Source organism: Vulpes vulpes, chromosome 14 (genome assembly GCF_048418805.1).
Source record: "Vulpes vulpes isolate BD-2025 chromosome 14, VulVul3, whole genome shotgun sequence".
NCBI lineage: Eukaryota > Metazoa > Chordata > Mammalia > Carnivora > Canidae > Vulpes > Vulpes vulpes.
The window spans coordinates 79,690,201-79,712,786 of NC_132793.1; the positions used below are offsets into that span (position 1 = coordinate 79,690,201).

The 22,586-nt window shown below is 39.2% G+C and overlaps 1 protein-coding gene and 2 pseudogenes across 1 annotated transcript; 1 reads left to right on the top strand and 2 right to left on the bottom strand.

The window, feature by feature from the left end:
- Positions 1–5,323: 5,323 nt before the first annotated feature.
- On the bottom strand, positions 5,324–6,512 carry LOC112928963 (olfactory receptor 9K2-like; annotated as a pseudogene).
- Positions 6,513–11,494: 4,982 nt separating this feature from the next.
- On the top strand, positions 11,495–12,433 carry LOC112928884 (olfactory receptor 6C75-like). The gene has a single exon (XM_026010757.2). It carries the CDS (start codon positions 11,495–11,497, stop codon positions 12,431–12,433), a length of 939 nt encoding a protein of 312 aa, XP_025866542.2.
- A 2,524-nt stretch (positions 12,434–14,957) lies between these two features.
- LOC140595271 (glyceraldehyde-3-phosphate dehydrogenase pseudogene) lies at positions 14,958–16,134 on the bottom strand (annotated as a pseudogene).
- Between the last annotated feature and the right edge of the window lie 6,452 nt (positions 16,135–22,586).

Genomic DNA, 22,586 nt, shown 5'->3' on the forward strand with positions numbered 1-22,586 from the left:
ACTTAAATCCATTAATTTGGGGGTACTTGTTTATTAAACTCTACTAGTACTCATAATCTCTCCTCAATGCCAGGTATCAAACATATTTAAATTTCTTATATTTGCATATACTGTTCACAATCTCCACGTTTAAAAATTTTTTCCAATCACATATGTTCCTCATTTGGAAACTAGAGATAACAATAGTATCTTCTCATAGAGTTGTTGTGTGGAAGATGACGGAAGAGTAGGGTCCCCAAGTCACCTGTCCCCACCAAATTACCTAGATAACCTTCAAATCATCCTGAAAATCTATGAATTTGGCCTGAGATTTAAAGAGAGAACAGCTGGAATGCTACAGTGAGAAGAGTTCACGCTTCAACCAAGGTAGGAAGACGGGGAAAAAGAAATAAAGAAACAAAAGGCATCCAAGGGGGAGGCGCCCCGCAAGGAGCCGGGCTAAGGCCTGGGCGAGTGCGCCCAGGACAGGAGAGCCCCGTCCTGGAGAAGCAGGAGCTTCACCAATCTTCCAGGATGGAAAGGCGCTCGCAGGGAATTGGAGCAGGACCCCAGGAGGACGGGGATGCCCTCAGGCTCCCTGGGACACTAACAGACACATGTGCCCCGGGGAGAGCGCCACACCCCGTGTAGAGCTCCCTAAAGGGCTGCAGCACATGCACGGCTGGACCCGGGAGCAGCTCGGAGAAGCTCGGGCGGTGGCTCCGCACATTGGGGCATGCATGGCCCCAGAGGAGCTCAGAGGGGCTCTGGCAGAGGCTCCGCGCGGAAGGGGCTGTGGGGCCAGGAGTGAATCCAACAGTGCAGGCCTGGTAGCACAGGACACCGGGGACACAGCTCAGAATCTAGCACTCCCCCCCGGGACAGGCAGAAACCAGGAGGGCACAGGACAGCAAGGACACACGTACCCCAAGCTGAGGAGGTCAGCGGCCCCCTCCCCGGAGCATCCAAGCCCCTGCAGACTGAGAGCTCCGTAGTTACTGCAGGAGCTGAATCCAGGGCTCAAGAGCTGGCCACCACCACTGTTGCTGTTCCTCCTGGGGACTCACCAGATAAACAGCTTAAACATCTTTCACTGAGCCCTGCACCAGGCAGGAGGCTAAGCAGCTCCCCCAAGTGCTAACACCTGAAAATCAGCACAGCAGGCCCCTCCCCCAGAAGACCAGCTAGATGGACAGGTAAAAAACAAATTATTGACCAAGCAGCACTGGAAAGTTCCAGGGGAAAAGGAGGGACTTACAGTATACAGAATCAGAGGATACTCCCTCTTGTGTTTTTGTTTGTTTGTTTGTGTTTTGATTTCTGTCTGCTTCCCTCCCTTTTTTTCTTTTTTTCTTCTCTCTTTTTCTTTTTTTCTCATTTTCTTCCTGTTTTCTTTTTTGTTTTTCCTTTTCTTTACTTCTTTCTCTTCTATCTTTTTCTCATTTTTCCAATACAACTTGTTTTTGGCCACTCTGCACTGACTAAAATGACTAGAAGGAAAACCTCACCTCAAAAGAAAGAATCAGAAACAGTGCTCCCTCCCACAGAATTACAAAATTTGGATTAAAATTCAATGTCAGAAAGCCAATTCAGAAACACTATTATAAAGGTATTGGTGGAGCTAGAAAAAGCATAAAGAACTCAAGAGACTTCATGACTGAAGAATTTAGATCTAATCAGGCAGAAATTAAAAATCAATTGAATGAGATGCAATCCAAACTAGAAGTCCTAACGACGATTGTTAACAAGGTGGAAGAACAAGTGAGTGACATAGAAGTCAAGACAAGACATTATGTGGAGAAATATTAGATTAACAGCAGACCTCTCCACAGAGACCTGGCAGGCCAGAAAGGGCTGGCAGGATATATTCAGGGTGCAAAATGAGAGAAACATGCAGCCAAGAATACTGTATCCAGCAAGGCTCTCATTCAGAATGGAAGGAGAGATAAAGAGCTTCCAAGACAGGCAGTAACTGAAAGAATATGTGATCTCCAAACCAGCTCTGCAAGAAATTTTAAGGGGGACTCTTAAAATTCCCCTTTAAGAAGAAGTCCAATGGAACAATCCACAAAAACAGGGACTGAATAGATATCATGATGACACTAAATGCATATCTTTCAATAGTAACTCTGAATGTGAATGGGCTTAATGACCCCATCAAGAGGCGCAGGGTGTCAGACTGGATAAAAAAGCAGGACCCATCTATTTGCTGTCTACAAGAGACTCATTTTAGACAGAAGGACACTTACAGCCTGAAAATAAAAGGTTGGAGAACAATTTACCATTCAAATGGTCCTCAAAAGAAAGCAGGGGTAGCCATCCTTCTATCAGATCAACTAAAATGTACCCCGAAGACTATAGTGAGAGATGAAGAGGGACACTATATCATACTTAAAGGATCTATCCAACAAGAGGACTTAACAATCCTCAATATATATGCCCCAAACGGTGGAGCTGCAAATATATCAATTAATAACCAAAGTTAAGACATACTTAGATCATAATACACTTATACTTGGTGACTTCAATCTAACGCTTTCTACCCTCGATAGGTCTTCTAAGCACAACATCCCCAAAGAAACAAACGCTTTAAATGATACACTGGACAAGATGGATTTCACATATATCTACAGAACTTTACATCCAAACGTAACTGAATACACATTCTTCTCAAGTGCACAAGTCAATCCCATTTACAATTGCATCCAAAAGCATAAGATACCTAGGAATAAACCTAACCAAAGAGTCAAAGGATCTATACCCTAAAAACTATAGAACACTTCTGAAAGAATTTGAGGAAGATACAAAGAGATGGAAAAATATTCCATGCTCATGGATTGGCAGAATTAATGTTGTGAAAATGTCAATGTTACCCAGGGCAATTTACACGTTTAATGCAATCCCTATCAAAATACCATGGACTTTCTTCAGAGAGTTAGAACAAATTATTTTAAGATTTGTGTGGAATCAGAAAAGACCCCGAATAGCCAGGGGAATTTTAAAAAAGAAAACCGTAGCTGGGGGCATCACAACGCAGGATTTCAGGTTAGACTACGAAGCTGTGGTCATCAAGACAGTGTGGTTCTGGCACAAAAACAGACACATAGATCAATGGAACAGAATAGAGAACGCAGAAGTGGACCCTGAACTTTATGGTCAACTAATATTCGATAAAGGAGGAAAGACTATCCATTGGAAGAAAGACAGTCTCTTCAATAAATGGTGCTGGGAAAATTGGACATCCACATGCAGAAGAATGAAACTGGACAACTCTCTTTCACCATACACAAAAATAAACTAAAAAATGGATGAAAGATCTAACTGTGAGACAAGATTCCATCAAAATCCTAGAGGAGAACACAGGCAACACCCTTTTTGAACTCAGCCACAGTAACTTCTTACAAGATACTTCCACGAAGGCAAAAGAAACAAAAGCAAAAATGAACTATTGGGACTTCATCAAGATAAGAAGCTTTTGCACAGCAAAGGATACAGTCAACAAAACTAAAAGACAACCTACAGAATGGGAGAAGATATTTGCAAATGATGTATCAGATAAAGGGCTAGTTTCCAAGATCTATAATAACTTATTAAACTCAACAGTAAAGAAACAAACAATCCAATCATGAAATGGGCAAAAGACATGAACAGAAATCTCACAGAGGAAGACATAGACATGGCCAACAATATCTCATAAACATGAGAAAATGCTCTGCATCACTTGCCATCAGGGAAATACAAATCAAAATCACAGTGAGATACCATCTCACACCAGTGAGAATAGGGAAAATTAACAAGGCAGGAATCCACAAATGTTGGAGAGGATGCAGAGAAAAGGGAACCCTCTTACACTGTTGGTGGGAATGTGAACTGGTGCAGCCACTCTGGAAAACTGTGTGGAGGTTCCTCAAAGAGTTACAAATAGAGCTACCCTAGGACCAGCAATTGCACTGCTGGGGATTTACCCCAAAGATACAGATGCAGTGAAACGCCGGGACACCTGCACCCCGATGTTTATAGCGTCAATGTCCACAGTAGCCAAAGTGTGGAGGGAGCCTTGGTGTCCAACAAAAGATGCTGGATAAAGAACATGTGTTCTATGTATACAATGGAATATTACTTAGCCATTGGAAACCACAAAGACCCGCCATTTGCTTCAAGGTGGATGGAACTGGAGGGTATTATGCTGAGTGAAGTACGTCAGTTGTAGAAGTACAATAATTATATGGTCTCACTCAAACAGGGAATATAAAAAATAGTGAAAGGAATTTTAAGGTAAAGGAGAGGAACGAGTGGGAAAAATTAGAAATGGAGAGAAACATGAGAGACTCCTCTATCTGTGACATGAACAAGGGATAATGGAAGGGGAGGTGGGCGGGGGGTTGGGGTCACTTGGTGCCAGGCACTGAGGGGAGCATTTAATGGAATGAGCACTGGTGTTATACTATATGTTGTCAAACTGAACTTAATAAAAACAAATGAAAAGAAAAAAAAAAGACTATTCACCTCCAAAGACTGCACTCTTTTCATATATTCTATAAATGTCTCTTTTTACTGGGTTTCCCTGTAGCATTTTTAGTTCTCTAGCCAGCTACTGTGTCCTTATCTGATTTTGAGCTTAACTACAGGAATTAATTATACCTAGGGATCTTCATAAAGCAAAATGTACATCAAAATTCAATAAATATCAATTTGATGAATTAATCTTAAGACATAAACAATAGAAATGAATTATCCTTATTTTTGCTTCATTTTCATTACAGTTTTCTTTTCAAAAAGAATTTTCAAGTATTATTTAAGCCATGGAAAACTGTGAAATATGTGTGTCATTCATTGAGTCTCTAGACTATTAAGAGTGACTCGACTGTCACCCTTAGGACTGTGTGCACTGCCAAGTATCTGATTCTCTCACACAGCACTCAGAGATTATTTCAGTAAATCTGATATTTTATTCTTTCTTCTTATATCAGACTTTGTTACTTCTACCAATTTTATACATATTGTATAACACTGGTCACTGGCTCAAGATAAACAATACAAACCAAACATCATCCTCGGAGTACCAGCAACAAAGCTGAAATATATTTTCCCTAAACTTGAAATACACAGAAACCATGATCATTACCCAATAAAGATGAAGTACAGAGAAAGCCATTCCACTTCAAAATCAACAGGCAGGCGAATATCATCCAAATGTATTCTTCAGCTGTAAGGCTATGGGATTCAATAAATAAACTTTTTGAAATTAAGTATTTCAAAATCATTGGATGCATTCTTTGCATTGCTGCCTTCCCAAATTGTCATAATATCCACATCTTTCAGTTATATCACTGTTAAGATAAAATTAAATAAAAATATTTTTCCCCAGGATCTTTCTCAGAGCTTCTTTGACATCTTTGTTTCTCAGGGAGTAAATCAAAGGATTCAACATGAGAGTGAATAATGTATAACATAAGGGGCCACTTTACTCAGCTCAGGGAATCTGTCAGGGATGAAATACATAAAAATGATGGCACTGTACAGGACGCTCACAACTCCTAGGTGAGAGCTGCAAGTGGAGAAGGCTTTCTTACATCCCTCAGTGGATCTTATCTTTAGAACTGTGGACACAGGGATCCCTGGGTGGCGCAGCGGTTTGGCGCCTGCCTTTGGCTCAGGGCGCGATCCTGGAGACCCGGGATCGAATCCCACATCAGGCTCCCGGTGCATGGAGCCTGCTTCTCCCTCCGCCTGTGTCTCTGCCTCTCTCTCTCTCTCTGTGACTATCATAAATAAATAAAAAAAATTAAAAAAAAAAAAATTAAAAAAAAAAAAAAAAAAAAAAAGAACTGTGGACACAATATACATATAGGACACGAGAATGACAATGATGGTAGGCAAAATAATAATGCTGCATAAGGGAAAGGAAACTATCCTATGAAAGTAGATATCAGAGCAAGTAATCCTTTGAAGTGGACGGTCATCACAGTAAAAGTGGTCGATGGCACAAAGTAAATGTCATACTCGTCTGAAGAACCGAGCTGATGCAGCCACAAAAATAGGAACCAGCCACCAACTGAATGCAGAGGCTCGTTGACATCTGGACAGAGTAGAGGAGTGAGTTGCAGATGGCAATGAAGCAGTCATAAGCCATGGCAGCCAGGAGAAACCCCTCAGCCACAATGAAGAGGGGAAAGAAAAAGAGCTGGGTCACATGCCTGCAAAGGAGATGGACTTGCTCTCAGACCAGAAGTTGATCATAGCCTTGGGTGCAATTACAGAGGAATAGAAGAGGTCAATGAAGGAGAGGTTGCCCAGGAGGAAATACATCGGTGTGTTCAGCCTGGGATCACTCAGGATAATGGCCACCATCCCAACACTCCCCAGCAGGATCATGGCATACACAGGCAGGAAGAGCAGGAAGAGGAGAATGTAGAGCTCGGGGGAGACCCTGAAGCCTACAAGAATGAAGCCAGTCACGTCTGAGTGATTGCTGGTTCTCCTGTCACCCATGGCAGAAACTGGCGAGAGGCACAGGGAAAAATACACAAATGAACCTGGGCTTTGAGCCTACCTACAAATAATCTCTTACAGTATTAGGATTTATAAAGTTTTTCTATAGTCATTATTTATTAACCTTGTAAATCACTGTGATTTGAATTTAAGCCAATTGCAACTCATGATGAAAACAAAGGCTCGTTTTATGTCTGTATTTTCTATAAGCAGTGGAATTAGATCTTTCTTAGTTTCTTTCTTTTGCTTCCTGCTGTCCAGTTTTCCCAACACCATTTGTTGAAAGGGAATATAAAGGAAGGGAGAAGAAATGTTGGGAAATATCAGGAAGGGAGACGGAACATAAAGACTCCTAACTCGGGGAAACGAACTAGGGGTGGTGGAAGGGGGGAGGAGGGCGGGTGTTGGAGGGGAATGGGTGACGGGCACTGAGGTGGACACTTGACGGGATGAGCACTGGGTGTTTTTCTGTATGTTGGTAAATTGAACACCAATAAAAATTAATTTAAAAAAAAAAAAAAAAAAGAAAAAGCTGTCAAAAGGCCAAACCCAAAGTGTCTGCGTGGCACAGCATTTTTGTAGGGGTTTAAGGCAGTTAAAGGAATGCAGGGTCCATAAGATTTCTCTATTACATGCAGACTCAATGGTGTCAGCTATAGACATTATCTCAGTGTTTGGAGGTTGTGCAAGTGGGTTTGATTCCTGTTTCATAATGTGCAGGAGTGCTCTGTTCTTTCTAGGAAAGAATGCATGATCTAAACAAATAAAATGTAAAGACTATTATGTTAAAGGGAGGGCCTGAGGCTGCTTCAAGTATAGTAAGCATTTGGTTTACCTGTTGGTTCATTTAAATAAGTATCCAGGAATTTGGAGTAACCATTGTACTTGGAAAAGATTTCACTCCTGTGGACAAAACAAATGAGCAAAGGAAAAAAATTTAACTTTTTACCGTATATTTGTGTATCTTTAACAATAGTAAATGATACAATAGACTAGTGTCTACATATATTTTATGCATTCATGACGTACCTAATGTTTTCTTCTTTCTGATATTTCTAGGCTGCAAAGGTTGGGATGCCTATTGTGGCTCAGTTTGTTAAGCATCTCACCCTTGATTTCACCTCAGGTCATGATCTCAGTATCTTAAGATCCAGTTATGTGTGGGGCTGTAGCTGCATGCTGGGCATGGAGCCTGCTTGAGGTTCTCTCTCTCTCCCTGTCTCTCTGACCCTCCCTTCTGATGCCCACATACGTGCATGTGCACTTTCTTAAAAGCAACAACAGAATCCCAAAAAACTTGTTTTTCTTTTTCTCTTATTAATCTGTTTTTTATTATAGAAGATAGTTTTCGTCAAGAACCTAGAAGAATAGAGGGAAATTTTCTTTCCTCCCCTACATAATCAAGTTAGAATGATGTCGTATACATTAAACCAATTTTTCATGCATCTTTGTTAAATAACAGGTTCACATAAGGTATTATTTTAACTAATATTTTGGCCTACATACAAACATCATTAAAATAGAATTGCAACAATGTTTGTAATGAAACATGAGTATGTTTATGGAACATTATTCAAATTATTGACTTTTATCATTAATAGACTAATACACTGTTAGTTTAAAATAGCTGCTGTGTTTTAAAAATCTCCCCCAGTGCACTCTGCATTATGTAGCCATGTACTTGAGTAACTTCATGTCACCCAAAGAAACAGTAAAAATATCTTAATATACTTGTTCAGACAGGATCTATCATTTTAAGGTCATTAAATAATCCCAAATTTCATTTAATTTAATCTACTTCTATATCTTATGTAATTCCTTGATTAAGTAGCAACTAAATATAAGTCTAAAATAATTTATATAAAACAGATATTATGCACGTGATTTCAGATCAATGCAGTGAGAAATAAGATGATACAGGTGGGAGCATGGGATATTGCTTCAGTTGGACCTGAAATACAGAATCTGCAATTTCAGAAATAAATCTCACATTTTCCTGTAAGTGAAAATCATGCAAAAAGTTGTCTTTATCATCTCTGTATTCTCAGAACCTAAGTTTGAGCCCAACAAATAATAAGCACCTAAAAAGTAGTTATTGTGGGGAACCTGGGTGTTTGAGCATCTGCCTTCAGCTCAGGTCATAATTGTAGGGTCCTTGGATTGAATCCTGCATCAGGCTCCCCCCGGGAGGTCGCTTCTCCCTCTGCATGTGTCTCTGCTTCTCTATGTGTCTCTCATGAATAAATAAATAAAATCATTTTTAAAAATTAAAAAAAATAAAAGTAGTTGTTGAAAAGTAAATAAATAAAATTAAAAGATTTTTGAATTAATTGATGAGTAAATAGCAATAATTCTAATCATGATCAAGTTTCCTATATCATCATTCAGTAGAAAAATGTGAAACCATAAACACAAGCCTCACATCTCTTATGGTGTAGAATGATAGAGACCTCAGCCTCAGTCTAAATCATCATGGTGAATTCTTAATATTTTCCCTAAGATTGGAGAAACACACACTGATCACAACTTGGTCTGTTGCCCTTCAGATATTGCTAACCTCTATTACCCCATTACTAAGTTTATTTTTGTGAATTTACAAAATATTAGAAAATTGTAAATGATTCTAGGAGCACTTGGGTGGCTAGTAGTTGAGCGTCTGCCTTTATCCCAGGTCATGACCCTGGGTCCTGGATTGAGTCCCACATCGTGTCCACACAGGGAGCCTGCTTCTCCCTCTGCCTGTGTCTCTGCCTCTCTCTGTGTCTCTCATGAATGAATAAGTAAAATCTCAGAAGAAAAAGTTTAAATGATTCTATATATTTTTCTATTCTAATTTCGGGCCACTCTCACCTAAGTATTCTATTCTAAATTGTGTACTAATTTGGACTATAGTTTAATGTCCGTGTCCTGAGAACGCCAGTCACCAAAGTACCTTCTGTTTATTCATTCACCTAACCCCCCTGAGTCCATTGTTAATGGAGCAGATAAAATTAGGCCTAGCCTGAATAACATCACTAAGATCACATCATTCTGTCCACTAAGCTTGGAAAGACAATATGTTAGCCTTTGTTTCAACTATAGCTTATTTCATTTTAAATATCAATATAATACTTTTTAAAATGACAATAGTTAGGGTATGCTAGACCTCAGATCCTTGGAGAAATTTGGGTTGATGGACAGAAATGGATTAAAAACCTTTTTATAAACAAATAGAGGACCTCTCGGAATTATTTTTGATGATCAATATTTTGGGTATTTGGTTAGAGACCCAAAATGACAGAGGAGAAACAGATTGCAAAGGCTTTTGAAAAATCCCAAGCATTTATATTTAAATACATCAAGGAAATAGCATTGACTAAACCAGGCATATTTACCCTCAAGTAAGTATGTCCTTAACAGTTTCTTAGAGCAATATATTTTTGCTTATATATGTTTATGCTTTATATAAATATTCCTAATTATGCACAATGCTATATATGAATAAAACTGAACCACATAATTTATATGGAATATATAAATGCAGAAAAAATTTAAACTACTTCAATCTTTTTGACATTTTTGTTTTATAGAACAGATGTTTTATGATTGATATAACTACATATTCATGATTTTTGTGTTCATCTAGATATGCTTAGATAACTTTTAATAATCATTTAAATATCAATTTCAGGACACAAACTGTATTATTTTTGTGCAAGATTCCAAACAATTTAATTGATATATCTTAACAATGAAGAGATATCTTTATGCTTTCGTTTGACACAGTGTGACTTTATACTCAGTAAAGGTTAGCTTCCATCATATAAAGGCAGAATCCAAAAAGACCCATATCTGATGACCACAAAGAGGGAGACAAAGATGATGGAAAGTCAGAATCATTCCGTGCAGCAATGAGGCAGGTAAAAGATTTTAGTAAGTTCAGTAACATATTAAATTATTGGCTAATCCTCAGAAAATATTATTCCTTATGAAAGCTCTGAAACTGCTGAAGGATAGAGAAAACAATGGAGACATTTCAGCCTTAGCCAGGCTGTCTGGATAAAGTATGTTTAAAAATGGTCTTAGATGACAGCACATCTAAAGCTTTTACGGCAAATAATAACATTAAACAGGAAAAACAAACAAATCCTGAACAACACCCAGGGCTGTGTTAGAGCCAAAAAGAAAAGAAAAAATAATAGTAGCTTTGGCCTCCCAAAACATACCTTGAATGTTAACTATTCCCTTTTATCATCCCTCAAGAAAGAAAGGGTAATGTGCGAAGAAGTATCTGAGTTATTTGAGAAATAAGGAAGAACATTAAGAGTCTATAAAAACAAAATTAGGACTTAAAATAAAAATATTGCTTTATATAGGAGAGTGTCAGGATAGGTAAAGCGATAAGTAAAAATATACATAAGAAAAACATATTAACAATCTTAGAAGAGACTGTTAGAACAGATCAGTCATTAACACAGGAACGTCTTAGGGCATAGCCCTTGGAATTAGATTAACTGTGTCTGTATACTATTATCAGGGACACTTTACCGGGTGCCTAAGTAGTGGTCCTATAGATTGTAGAAGTTTGAATAGGGAAAGAGAAAGAAATATTAGGCCAAAAGAGAAAAGTAAATATCTGAAGAGGAAAGCAACAACAAAAAGTACCTTCAAAGAGTATGATGGGATGCTAGGAGCAAGCTCATGGATTTACTAAAGGAGGTTTGGGTCTCAGAGGTTTTAATCTCCATTTGTGTGTTTTCACGAATATCCTGAAATATTCAGAAGATAGATTTATAATGAGATATGTGAAAATACTATTAAAGAAATACAGAAACAATGAACCAACATATGATACCATAAATAAATTTAGAAGTATTTTGTCTCTTTTTAGTACAAAACTACTTTTCCCTTAAAGCAAAAGACAGCAATGATTTTTGAAAAGTGTGTGTGCATGCTTGTGCGTGTCCCAGTTTCTTTTCTGTCTCATCTTTTTTGCATATATTTTCAGCTAAAACAGAGAATACCATCATAAAGGAGGAAAATCATGAGAAATCACACAAAGGTAACAGAGTTTATTCTTCTCGGGTTGACTGATGACCCAAAGTGGCAGGTTGTACTTTTCATATTTCTTCTTGTTACCTACATGTTCAGTGTGACTGGGAACCTGGTCATTATCATCCTCACCCTAACAGATCCCCACATGAAGACTCCAATGTATTTCTTCCTTCGAAACTTCTCATTCCTAGAAATGTCATTCACCTCTGTTGCAATTCCCAGATTCCTTGTCACTATTGTGACGGGAGACAGAACCATTTCCTACAATGACTGTCTGGCTCAGGTATTTTTCTTCATCTTACTGGGGGCGACAGAGTTTTACCTCCTGACTGCCATGTCTTATGACCGCTACGTGGCCATCTGCAAACCTCTGCATTACATGACCATCATGAGCAGCAGAGTCTGCACCCTTCTTGTCTTTAGCTCATGGCTTGCAGGATTCCTGATCATCTTTCCACCAGTAATCCTGGCGCTGAAGTTGGATTTCTGTGCCTCCAATATAATTGATCATTTTATCTGTGACTCTTCTCCAATTCTACAGCTTTCTTGCACAAACACTCACTTTCTAGAACTCATGGCATTTATTTTAGCGGTGGTAACACTTATGGTCACCTTAACACTAGTTATGCTCTCCTACATATACATCATCCGCACAATTCTGAGAATTCCTTCCAGGAGTCAAAGGAAAAAAGCCTTTTCCACGTGTTCCTCCCACATGATAGTAGTCTCCCTCTCTTATGGAAGCTGCATCTTCATGTACATTAAGCCTTCTGCAAAGGAAAGGGTGAGTTTAAACAAAGGAGTAGCTGTGATCATTACCTCAGTGACTCCTCTCTTGAATCCTTTCATATATACATTAAGAAACCAGCAGGTGAAGCAAGCCTTCAAGAACATGGTCCACAGAATGGTCTTTTCTTCATATAAATGAATGTCATTATGAAAAAATGTATACATACCCTGAAAACAAAGCGGAATGGAAATCTTTGGATTTTACTACGTAAATTCTTGAAACCCTTCATTTCGTTCTTTCACTTAAACATTCTTCTATATCATTAATGTCCCTTTTCTTATTAGCTGAAAGTCAGGTCTTATCTATTTTAAGCTATATAGAAAATGGCCAGTCTTCACCCGTGTAACTAAATTTTAGATGTCAATAACCTTTATTGCTTCTCATATCAAAGCAGGTAGCTGATAAATTCATACAAAAAATTCAAATTGCTGTACTATAAGAAGCCTACCTGAAACCACAAACATGAAATTTATTTTATATAAGTAAAACTGTGTATCTTAAGTAATATCTCTAAGATTTCTCCTGTCACCAAGAAAAGAAAATCTTTTGCTGTAGATTTTCCTATTTTGCCAATCATGTTTTTAAAAGGAAAACCATGGTCGATAAAGGAAAAATAAGCTACCCTGAGAAAATTCATTTTTATACTCAGATAATTTCAATTGTTAAACATGGTCTTTTTTACTGACATGAAGAAAAATGACAAAGTCAGAATCTAGAATGCTATGAGATGCAGACTTCAAAGAGTATCTTGGAAATGATGACACATGACTTATTAGCTTTCCTTTATCAGCAAATCTCCATACTGTCTTTATCTTTCCATTAACTCTTTCACAGCAGGTCTTGCCTCCCTCACCCTTACTCAGGAGAGTGACTCCTGCAGGTAATGGTAAAAAATGTGTAACGTCTGGTTCCTGTAGTCAGGGAGCCCCTCAGCAGCAATGAATCCCTAAACCAAATTTTTTGTCTTAGGACAATAGTTAGGAGTCTAACTAGATGCTACTGTGGTAGCATCCATAGTCTCTAAGTGCAGACTCTTCTGGTTGCTCATAGACAAGATTCCTCCATGAGCACTCACCTGTTTCTTATCATTTTGTGTTCATGGAATGTTACACTTTTTTCAAGCAGATTTAACACAATAAAACCATGAAGGGAAAGGTAAATAATCTTATTTGATTATACATTCATCAATGGAGTAATTTGTAAAGAAATGAAACAATGAAGGTTTGTTTTTGTAAGGCTGTATCAAGTAAGCAGAAGAGCAAAAGTTAAAATCAGGAATGTGGAAAAGAATATGCAAATGTTAACTAAATGAACATATACTGTATGTGTGTGGTATATATGATAGACTGCAATGTAGGAAGACAGGATAGAGAAAGGGGAAAATAAGAGGATAAAGGAAAGTTGATCCTCTCAATTGACAAAAACTTCTCTGAGGAAATTGATTCTAACATTCACATTGTCAGTAAGATGTGAAAATCCCTATAAATCTTTCCAAAAAATATTAAATGCTTAAATTGAAATATTATTTTACAGTGTTATGAAATAATGAATTTTTACTGCAAATGTAATTTTGGTAAGAAAAGTATGAGATATATGTTGGAGGTCATGGTTTTAGAGGCTTTCAAAAAGTATTTCTGCTCATATTTCACGCTCACACTAATATTTCAAAAATACATTTCCTTTTTTTAAAGTACTAGGCAGATTATAAATAAGCATTAATAATATTATTTTAAGTAATCCACTGATTACATAGCTGAGTGATCTATTGATTTGTAGCATTTTTAATGAGGGGCAAGTATTCCCAGTTGAGAGTAATATACAACCTGAATGAGGCAAAAGGTTATATCATTAACCATGTTACCAGAGTCCACAATATAATAGACTATGGCTTTCACAAACAAATAAATGACTGAATGGATGAATAAGCAGTTGGCTCTGGCAATAATAAAAATAAACCGTTTTTAGTACCATCTTTTTCTCCAGATTCCTAAGGCGTCATTCTCACTGCTATGTGCCTTGTTAGTTTCCATTTTCCAGAAGATATAGATCCACAACCGTATTTATGTCTTCTGTGGTTTCACTGGCATTCCACTTCTAGAGTCTTTACTATTCTACAGTCTTTAATTGTTTAACAACAATTTACTTTACAAATTTCAAAAAGGACCAATGGGCAGAACTAGAGGGAGAAGCAAACTCCGCACTCACCAAGGAGCCCAATGCAGGGCTAGATGCCAGGACCCCAGGACTATGACCTGAACCAAAGACAGACACTTAACCAACTGAGCCACAGAGGCACCCGATACATATTTGTATTTAAGAATATGCATATAACATATACAAATACATACACATATTTGTGTTTGTGTGTATAGAATCACAAACATTTTGGAACTTGAATTAAAGCTTTACATAATATTTGAGAGCAGTATCTGTACTTGCACACATGTGTTTCTGTCAGAGTACAGCATACTTTATTGATGGTACAAGACAGGATAGGGCTCCCTGAGCCCCACTCCGTCTGCAAGGGGTCTCGATAGAAACCATGTAGGGGACAGGAGATTCTCAGTGTGTTGGGGGATGAGTTCGGGAAAGGACTTTCCACCAGCTGAGGGTCTCTCACCTTTTCTTCTGATGTCAGTGGGGCTGGTGGTCCAGGGGGTTCTTACTCTTTGGAGGCCGTGTGGGCCATAATGTCCAATATCATGTTGCTGTAGCCAAATTCACTATGGCACAAGGAAATGAGCTTGGTAAAGTCACCATTGAGGGCAATGCCAGCCCCAGCATCAAAAGTAGAAGAGTGTCTACTTTTAGTGTCACTGTTAAAGTCACAGGAGACAACCTGGTTCTCAGTGAGGCTTAGGATGTTCTTGAGGGTGCTCTGTGTTGCCTACTTCAACACTTTCCTGATGTCATAACTTTTGTCAGCTTTCTCCAGGCAGCAAGTTAGCTGCATCACTGACCCATTGAAGGTGGGGACATGAAAGACCATGCCAGCGAACTTCCCATTTGGCTAGGGATGACCCTGTCCACAGCTTTGACAGTGCCAGTAGAAGCAGGGATGATGGGGATCCCTGGGTGGTGCAGTGGTTTAGTGCCTGCCTTTGGCTCAGGGCGCAATCCTGGAGACCCGGGATCGAATCCCACATCCGGTGCATGGAGCCTGCTTCTCCCTCTGCCTGTGTCTCTGCCTCTCTCTCTCTCTCTCTCTCTCTGTGACTATCATAAATAAATTAAAAAAAAATTTAAAAAAAAAAGAAGCAGGGATGATGTTTTGGGCAGCTCCTCAGCTACCACACCATGTTCTCCCAGGAGGGCCAGCTACGGTTTCTGGGTGGCAATGATGACATGGACTGTGGTCATGAGTCCCTTCATGCTGCCAAGGTGGTCATGAACGACCTTAACCAGAGAAGCCAAGTAACTGGAGGTATTTCTGACACTCTGGAGGGAATTGTCATTCTTCCCATGCTTCACAACCATCACAAACACGAAGGCATCAGAAGAATGATGGGTGGAGAGGATGACACTCTTGGTGCCACGCTTCACATGAGCCCCAGACTTCTCCATGGTAGTGAAGTGAATTCAGCAGCAGTACCATCCCATTTGATGTTGGCAGGTTAGATGGAGAAGGGATTTCAATTGATTACAATTTTCTTATTCCCAGTCTTTACTGTGGCATTGCTATTGCTATGGGTGGAATCATACTGGGACATGTAGATCATGTGGTTGAGGTCAATGAAGGTGTCATTGATGGCAACGATATCCACTTGGCCGTAGTTCAAAGTAGCCCTGGTGACCAGGTGCCCAATATGTCTTAGTCGGGTTACTCCAACCTTCACCATGTCTCTGAGACCGGGCACCACATAAGAAGATGTGGCTTTCTGACAGAAGAGGAGGAACAGAGACACCTTGCATTCGCGTACTTTTGAAATGAATTAGGAATTTTAGTACAAAGGATGTTTCACTTCTAAATAAGGAGAGGAACTACTCATCTGTATATTCAAAAAGTCATACATTGCCATGACAATAGTAAGCACATTAATACCTTCCTCACCCCCTTGCTGAAGTTTAATATTAAAAATTACCATTCCTAATTTCAGATATAACTCCTAAAAGTGTTTCCAGACATCAGCCTGCATTTTCATCCAGTAACAAGTAGTCATAGAAGGCTTTTAGCATAGAGAAAAATAACTGCATGTGAGTAAAACCATATGAAAATTATCTTTTTCTGATTGAGTTATTTCACTCATAAGACCCTCCAGTTCCATCCATGTCGAAGTAAATTGTAGGTATTCATCTTTTCTGATGGAGGAGTAATTTTCCATTCTCTCTCTCTCTCTCTCTCTCTCTCCCATATATATATATAAATAACACCAAAATTCTTTATCTTTTCCTCTGTTGAAGGACATCATGGCTCATTCCACATTTGGGCTAGTAAGGAGGGCATATGATGAGATGAGCCCTGGGATTTATACTACATCTTGGCAAATTTAATTTAATAAAAAAATAAAACTAAAAAAAGAAAAATTCCTCTGGTTGCAATGCACACAATACGTTAAAGGGAAATCAGGGTTTGCAAGGTTGCATCAGACAAACAAAAAATAACAAGATCCCTTCAGTAGATGTATGGATAAATAAACTTTGATTTATTTGGTACATCGAGACAAGAAATAATTAGGAATATTAGAGCAAAGAAAGAAATCATTTAAGGGGAAAATATAAAAACACTGAAAGAAAAAAAATATCTGAAAACTAATTATCGAGGAGGGGCAAGATGGCGGAAGAATAGGGTCCCGAAGTCACCTGTCCCCACCAAATTACCTAGCTAACCTTCAAATCATCCTGAAAATCTACGAATTCGGCCTGGGATTTAAAGAGAGAACAGCTGGAATGCTACAGTGAGAAGAGATCGCGCTTCTATCAAGGTAGGAAGACGGGAAAAAAGAAATAAAGAAACAGAACTCATGCAAGGGGGAGGGGCCTCGTAAGGAGCTGGGCTAAGGCAGGGGCGAGTGTCCCCAGGACAGGAGAGACCCGTCCCGGAGAAGCAGGAGCTGCACCAACCTTCCCGGGAGGAAAGGCGCTCCCAGGGGGTTAGAGCAGGACCCCAGGAGGGCGGGGATGCCCTCGGGCTCCCTGGGACACTAAAAGACACCTGCGCCCAGGGAAGAGCACGCCACACCCCGCCGCCGAGCTCCCTAAAGGGCTGCAGCCCGTGCATGGCTTGACCAGGAGCAGCTCGGAGGGGCTCGGGCGGGCGGCTCCACAGAGAGGGGGCTGCCGGGCTGGGAGCACGAATCCAACAATGCAGGCCCGGGAGCACTGGGCACCGGGACACAGCCCAGGATCCGGCCTCCTCCCAGGACAGGCTGAGGCCAGGAGGGCCCAGGACAGCAAGGACGCTCCTGCCCCAAGCTGTGCAGATCAGCGGCCCCGCCCCCGGAGCATATAGGCCTCTGCAGGCTGAAAGCTCCATAGTTACTGGGGGAGCTGACTCCAGGGCTCCAGAGCTGGCCGCCACCACTGGGGTTGTTCCTCCAGGGGCCTCACGGGGTAAACAACCCCCACTGAGCCTCACAGTGGCCTCACCAGTAAACAGTATAAACATTACTCACTGAAGCCCGCACCAGGCAGGGGGCTGAGCAGCTCCCCTAGTGCTAACACATGAAAATCAGCACAAAAGGCCCCTCCCCCAGAAGACCAGCTAGACGGACAAGTACAAGGGGAAGTCAAAGGACTTAAAATATACAGAATCAGAAGATACTCCCCTGTGTTTTTTTTTAATTTCTGTTTGCTTCCTCCACCTTTTTTCCCTTTCTTTCTTTTTCTTTCTCTTTTTCTTCTCTTTTTTCTTTTTTTCTTCCTTTTTTCTTTTTTCTTTTTCTCTTTTCTTTCCTTCTTTCTCTCATCTCTTTCTCTCCTTTTCCCAATACAACTTGTTTTTGGCCACTCTGCACTGAGCAAAATGATTAGAAGGAAAACCTCACCTCAGAAGAATCAAAAACAGTCCTCTCTCCCACAGAGTTACAAAATTTGGATTACAATTCAATGTCAGAAAGCCAATTCAGAAGCACTATTATAAAGCTACTGGTGGCCGTAGAAAAAAGCAAAAAGGACTTAAGAGACTTCAAGACTGCAGAATTTAGATCTAATCAGGCAGATATTAAAAATCAATTGAATGAGATGCAATCCAAACTAGAAGTCCAAATGACAAGGGTTAATGAGGTGGAAGAACGAGTGAGTGACATAGAAGACAAGTTGATGGCAAAGAGGGAAACTGAAGAAAAAAGAGACAAACAATTAAAAGACCATTAAGATAGATTAAGGGAAATAAGAGACAGCCAGAGGAAGAAAAATCTACGTTTAATTGGGGTTCCCGAGGGCACCGAAAGGGACAGAGGTCCAGAATATGTATTTGAACAACCCCTAGCTGAACACTTTCCTAATCTGGGAAGGGAAACAGGCATTCAGATCCAGGAAATAGAGAGATCCCCACCTAAAATCAATAAAAACCATTCAACACCTCAACATTTAGAGTTAAGCTTGCAAATTCAAAGATAAAGAGAAGATCCTTAAAGCAACAAGAGACAAGAAATCCCGGAATTTTATGGGGAGGAGTATTAGTGTAACAGCAGACCTATCCACAGAGACCTAGCAGGCCTGAAAGGGCTGGCAGGATATATTCAGGGTCCTAAATGAGAAAAACATGCAACCAAGAAATCTTTATCCAGCGAGGCTCTCATTCAGAATGGAAGGAGAGATAGAGTTTCCAAGACAGGCAGGAACTGAAAGAATATGTGACCTCCAAACCAGCTCTACAAGAAAATTTAAGGGGGACTCTTCAAATTCCCATTTAGGAAGAAATCCAGTGGAACAATCCACAAAAACAAGGACTGAATAGATATCATGATGCCACTAAACTCATATCTTTCAATAGTAACTCTGAATGTACGGGCTTAATGACTCCATCAAAAGACGCAGGGTTTCAGACTGGATAAGGAAGCAGGACCCATCTATTTTCTGTCTACAGGAGACTTATTTTAGACAGAAGGACACCTAAAGCCTGAAAATAAAAGGTTGGAGAACCATTTACCATTCAAATGGTCCTCAAAAGAAAGCAGGGGTAGCGATCCTTATATCAGATCAACTAAAATTTACCCCGAAGACTGTGATGACAGATGAAGAGGGACACTATATGATACTTAAGGATCTATCCAACAAGAGGACTTAACAATCCTCAATATATATGCCCCAAATGTGGGAGCTGCCAAATATATCAATAATTTAATAACCAAAGTTAAGACATACATAGATAATAATACACTTATACTTGGTGACTTCAATCTAGCACTTTCTACCCTCTATAGGTCTTCTAAACACAATATCTCCAAAGAAATGAGAGCTTTAAATGATACCCTGGACCCGATGGATTTCACAGATATCTACAGAACTTTATATCCAAACTCAATGGAATACACATTCTTCTCGAGTGCACATGGAACTTTGTCCAGAATAGACCACATGCTGGGTCACAAATTGGGTCTGAACCGATAACAAAAGATTGGGATCGTCCCCTGCATATTCTCAGACCATAATGCCTTGAAATTAGAACTAAATCACAACAAGAAGTTTGGCAGGACTTCAAACACGTGGAGGTTAAGGACCATCCTGCTAAAAGATGAAAGGGTCAACCAGGAAATTAAGTAAGAATTAAAAAGATTCATGGAAACTAATGAGAATGAAGATACAACCGTTCAAAATCTTTGGGATGCAGCAAAAGCAGTCCTGAGCGGGAAATACATCGTAAGAGAGGCATCCATTCAAAAACTGGAAAGAACTCAAATGCAAAAGCTAACCTTACACATAAAGGAGCTAGAGAAAAAACAGGAATTAGATCCTACACCCAGCAAAAGAAGAGAGTTAATAAAGATTCGAGCAGAACTAAACGAAATCGAGACCAGAAGAACTGTGGAACAGATCAACAAAACCAAGGTCTGGTTCTTTGAAAGAATTAATAAGATAGTTAAACCATTAGCCAGCCTTATTAAAAAGAAGAGAGATAAGCCTCAAATTAATAAAATCATGAATGAGAAAGGAGAGATTACTACCAACACCAAGGAAGTATAAACGATTTTAAAAACATATTATGAACAGCTATACGACAACAAATTAGGCAATCTAAAAGAAATGGACGCATTTCTGGAAAGCCACAAACTACCAAAACTGGAAAGGGAAGAAACAGAAAACCTGAACAGGCCAAAAACCAGGGAGGAAATTGAAGCAATTATCAAAAACTCTCAAGACACAAATTCCAGGGCCAGATGGCTTCCCAGGGGAATTCTATCAAACGTTTAAAGAAGAAACCATACCTATTCTACTAAAGCTGTTTGGAAAGATAGAAAGAGATGGAGTACTTCCAAATTCATTCTATGAGGCCAGAATCACTGTAATTCCAAGACCAAACAAAGACCCCACCAAAAAGGAGAATTATAGACCAATATCCCTGATGAACATTTGCTTATACTCTAAGCACAGGTACCATGCAAAAATTCTCAACAAGATACTAGCCAATAGGATCCAACAGTACATTAAGATTATTCACCATGACCAAGTAGGATTTATCCCCGGGATGCAAGGCTGGTTCAACACTCGTAAAACAATCAATGTGATTTATCATATCAGCAAGAGAAAAAACAAGAACCATAAGATCCTCTCCATGGATGCAGTTAAAGCATTTGACAAAATACAGCATCCATTCCTGATCAAAACTCTTCAGAGTGTAGGGATAGAGGGAACATTCCTCGACATCTTAAAAGCCATCTACGAAAAGCCCACAGCAAATATCGTTCTCAATGGGGAAGCACTGGGAGGCTTTCCCCTAAGACCAGGAACAAGACAGGGATGTCCACTTTCACCACTGCTATCCAACACAGTACTGGAAGTCCTAGCCTCATCAATCAGACAACAAAAAGACATTAAAGGCATTCGAATTGGCAAAGAAGAAGTCAAACTCTCCCTCTATTGCATAGTCAATAGTTAATCACTATATTGTGAGACAGTTCAGTAGTGGAAGACAAGATTAACATATCGCTTTAAAAAATTCCATTACCTTCTGCATCTGATTACTGATAATAAAAGACACAGCTGTTCTAAACTAAACACACTAACAGGTTTAAAGTGCCAATTTGGAATTTTACATAAAAGTTACTCCTCATTTCCTTTGGAATACTCTAAAATTATATTCTAAGCACAGGTACCAATAACTTAAAGAATTTTTTATACTAACTTGGATTATTCTACTCATTGAAGAAAAGATGCACTTATTTCTCCATGAATTCAAGATTATTTTTAAACAGTACACATCCTGAACTAATTGTAATTACCCCAGATGTTTTCCATAAAAATGGTCACACATTTGAACATGGTTTCTTTAGCAACTGCTCTATATCAAATTTACTGCAAAGAGCATCAGAATTATGAAGTAACACTGTATCAGATTTGTTATGTTCAAACTACAAATGATAATGAAGCTTGAGCTTATAATTTATTTTGACAAGTATTCAGCTAATCTGCAGCTGTATGTATTTAATCCAAGGTCACCATAAGGAAATTCAATATTTTTATGATAAATCTTCAATAATAACTCACCTAAAGGAAGTCAAAGTAACCATAATTTGTGAATAGCATGTAAATGTAACTATATAGTTTTGGCTTTTTTGTTTGTTCTTAAAACATAATATACTACAATCAACTTAAAATATCTCGAGTAGGGGTGCCCGGGTGGCTCAGTGGTTGAGCGTCTCCCTTTTGCTCAGGGCATGACCCCAGAGTCCCGGGATTGAGTCTTGCAACGGGGTCCCTGCAGGGAGCCTGCTTCTCCCTCTGCCCGTGTCTCTGTCTCTATCTCGCATGAATAAATAAATGGAATCATTTTTAAAAATATCTTGAGTAAAAGAACTCCATTCTAGTAATTTAACACACTTGGATAAATACTTTTTAAATATTATAAGATATAACAATGACATTATGAGACAATTACATATTCAATGTCAGTGAAGATATTAATGTATTGGTGATAAGAAAGAGCACTGAAATATTTTAATGTGGCCATTATCTTTACTTAATATATAAAACTTGGAGAGGAAATGTTAATGTAGAATATCAAAGGAGTCCAAAGCGTTCCAGTCTCTTTCTCTTGTTTTCCTAAAATAAACATATTTGTCAAATTAGCTGAGCTAATTTTTCTAAAGAAAAAGAGGTTCACTAACATTTACAAATACTTAAAGAGTCCTTG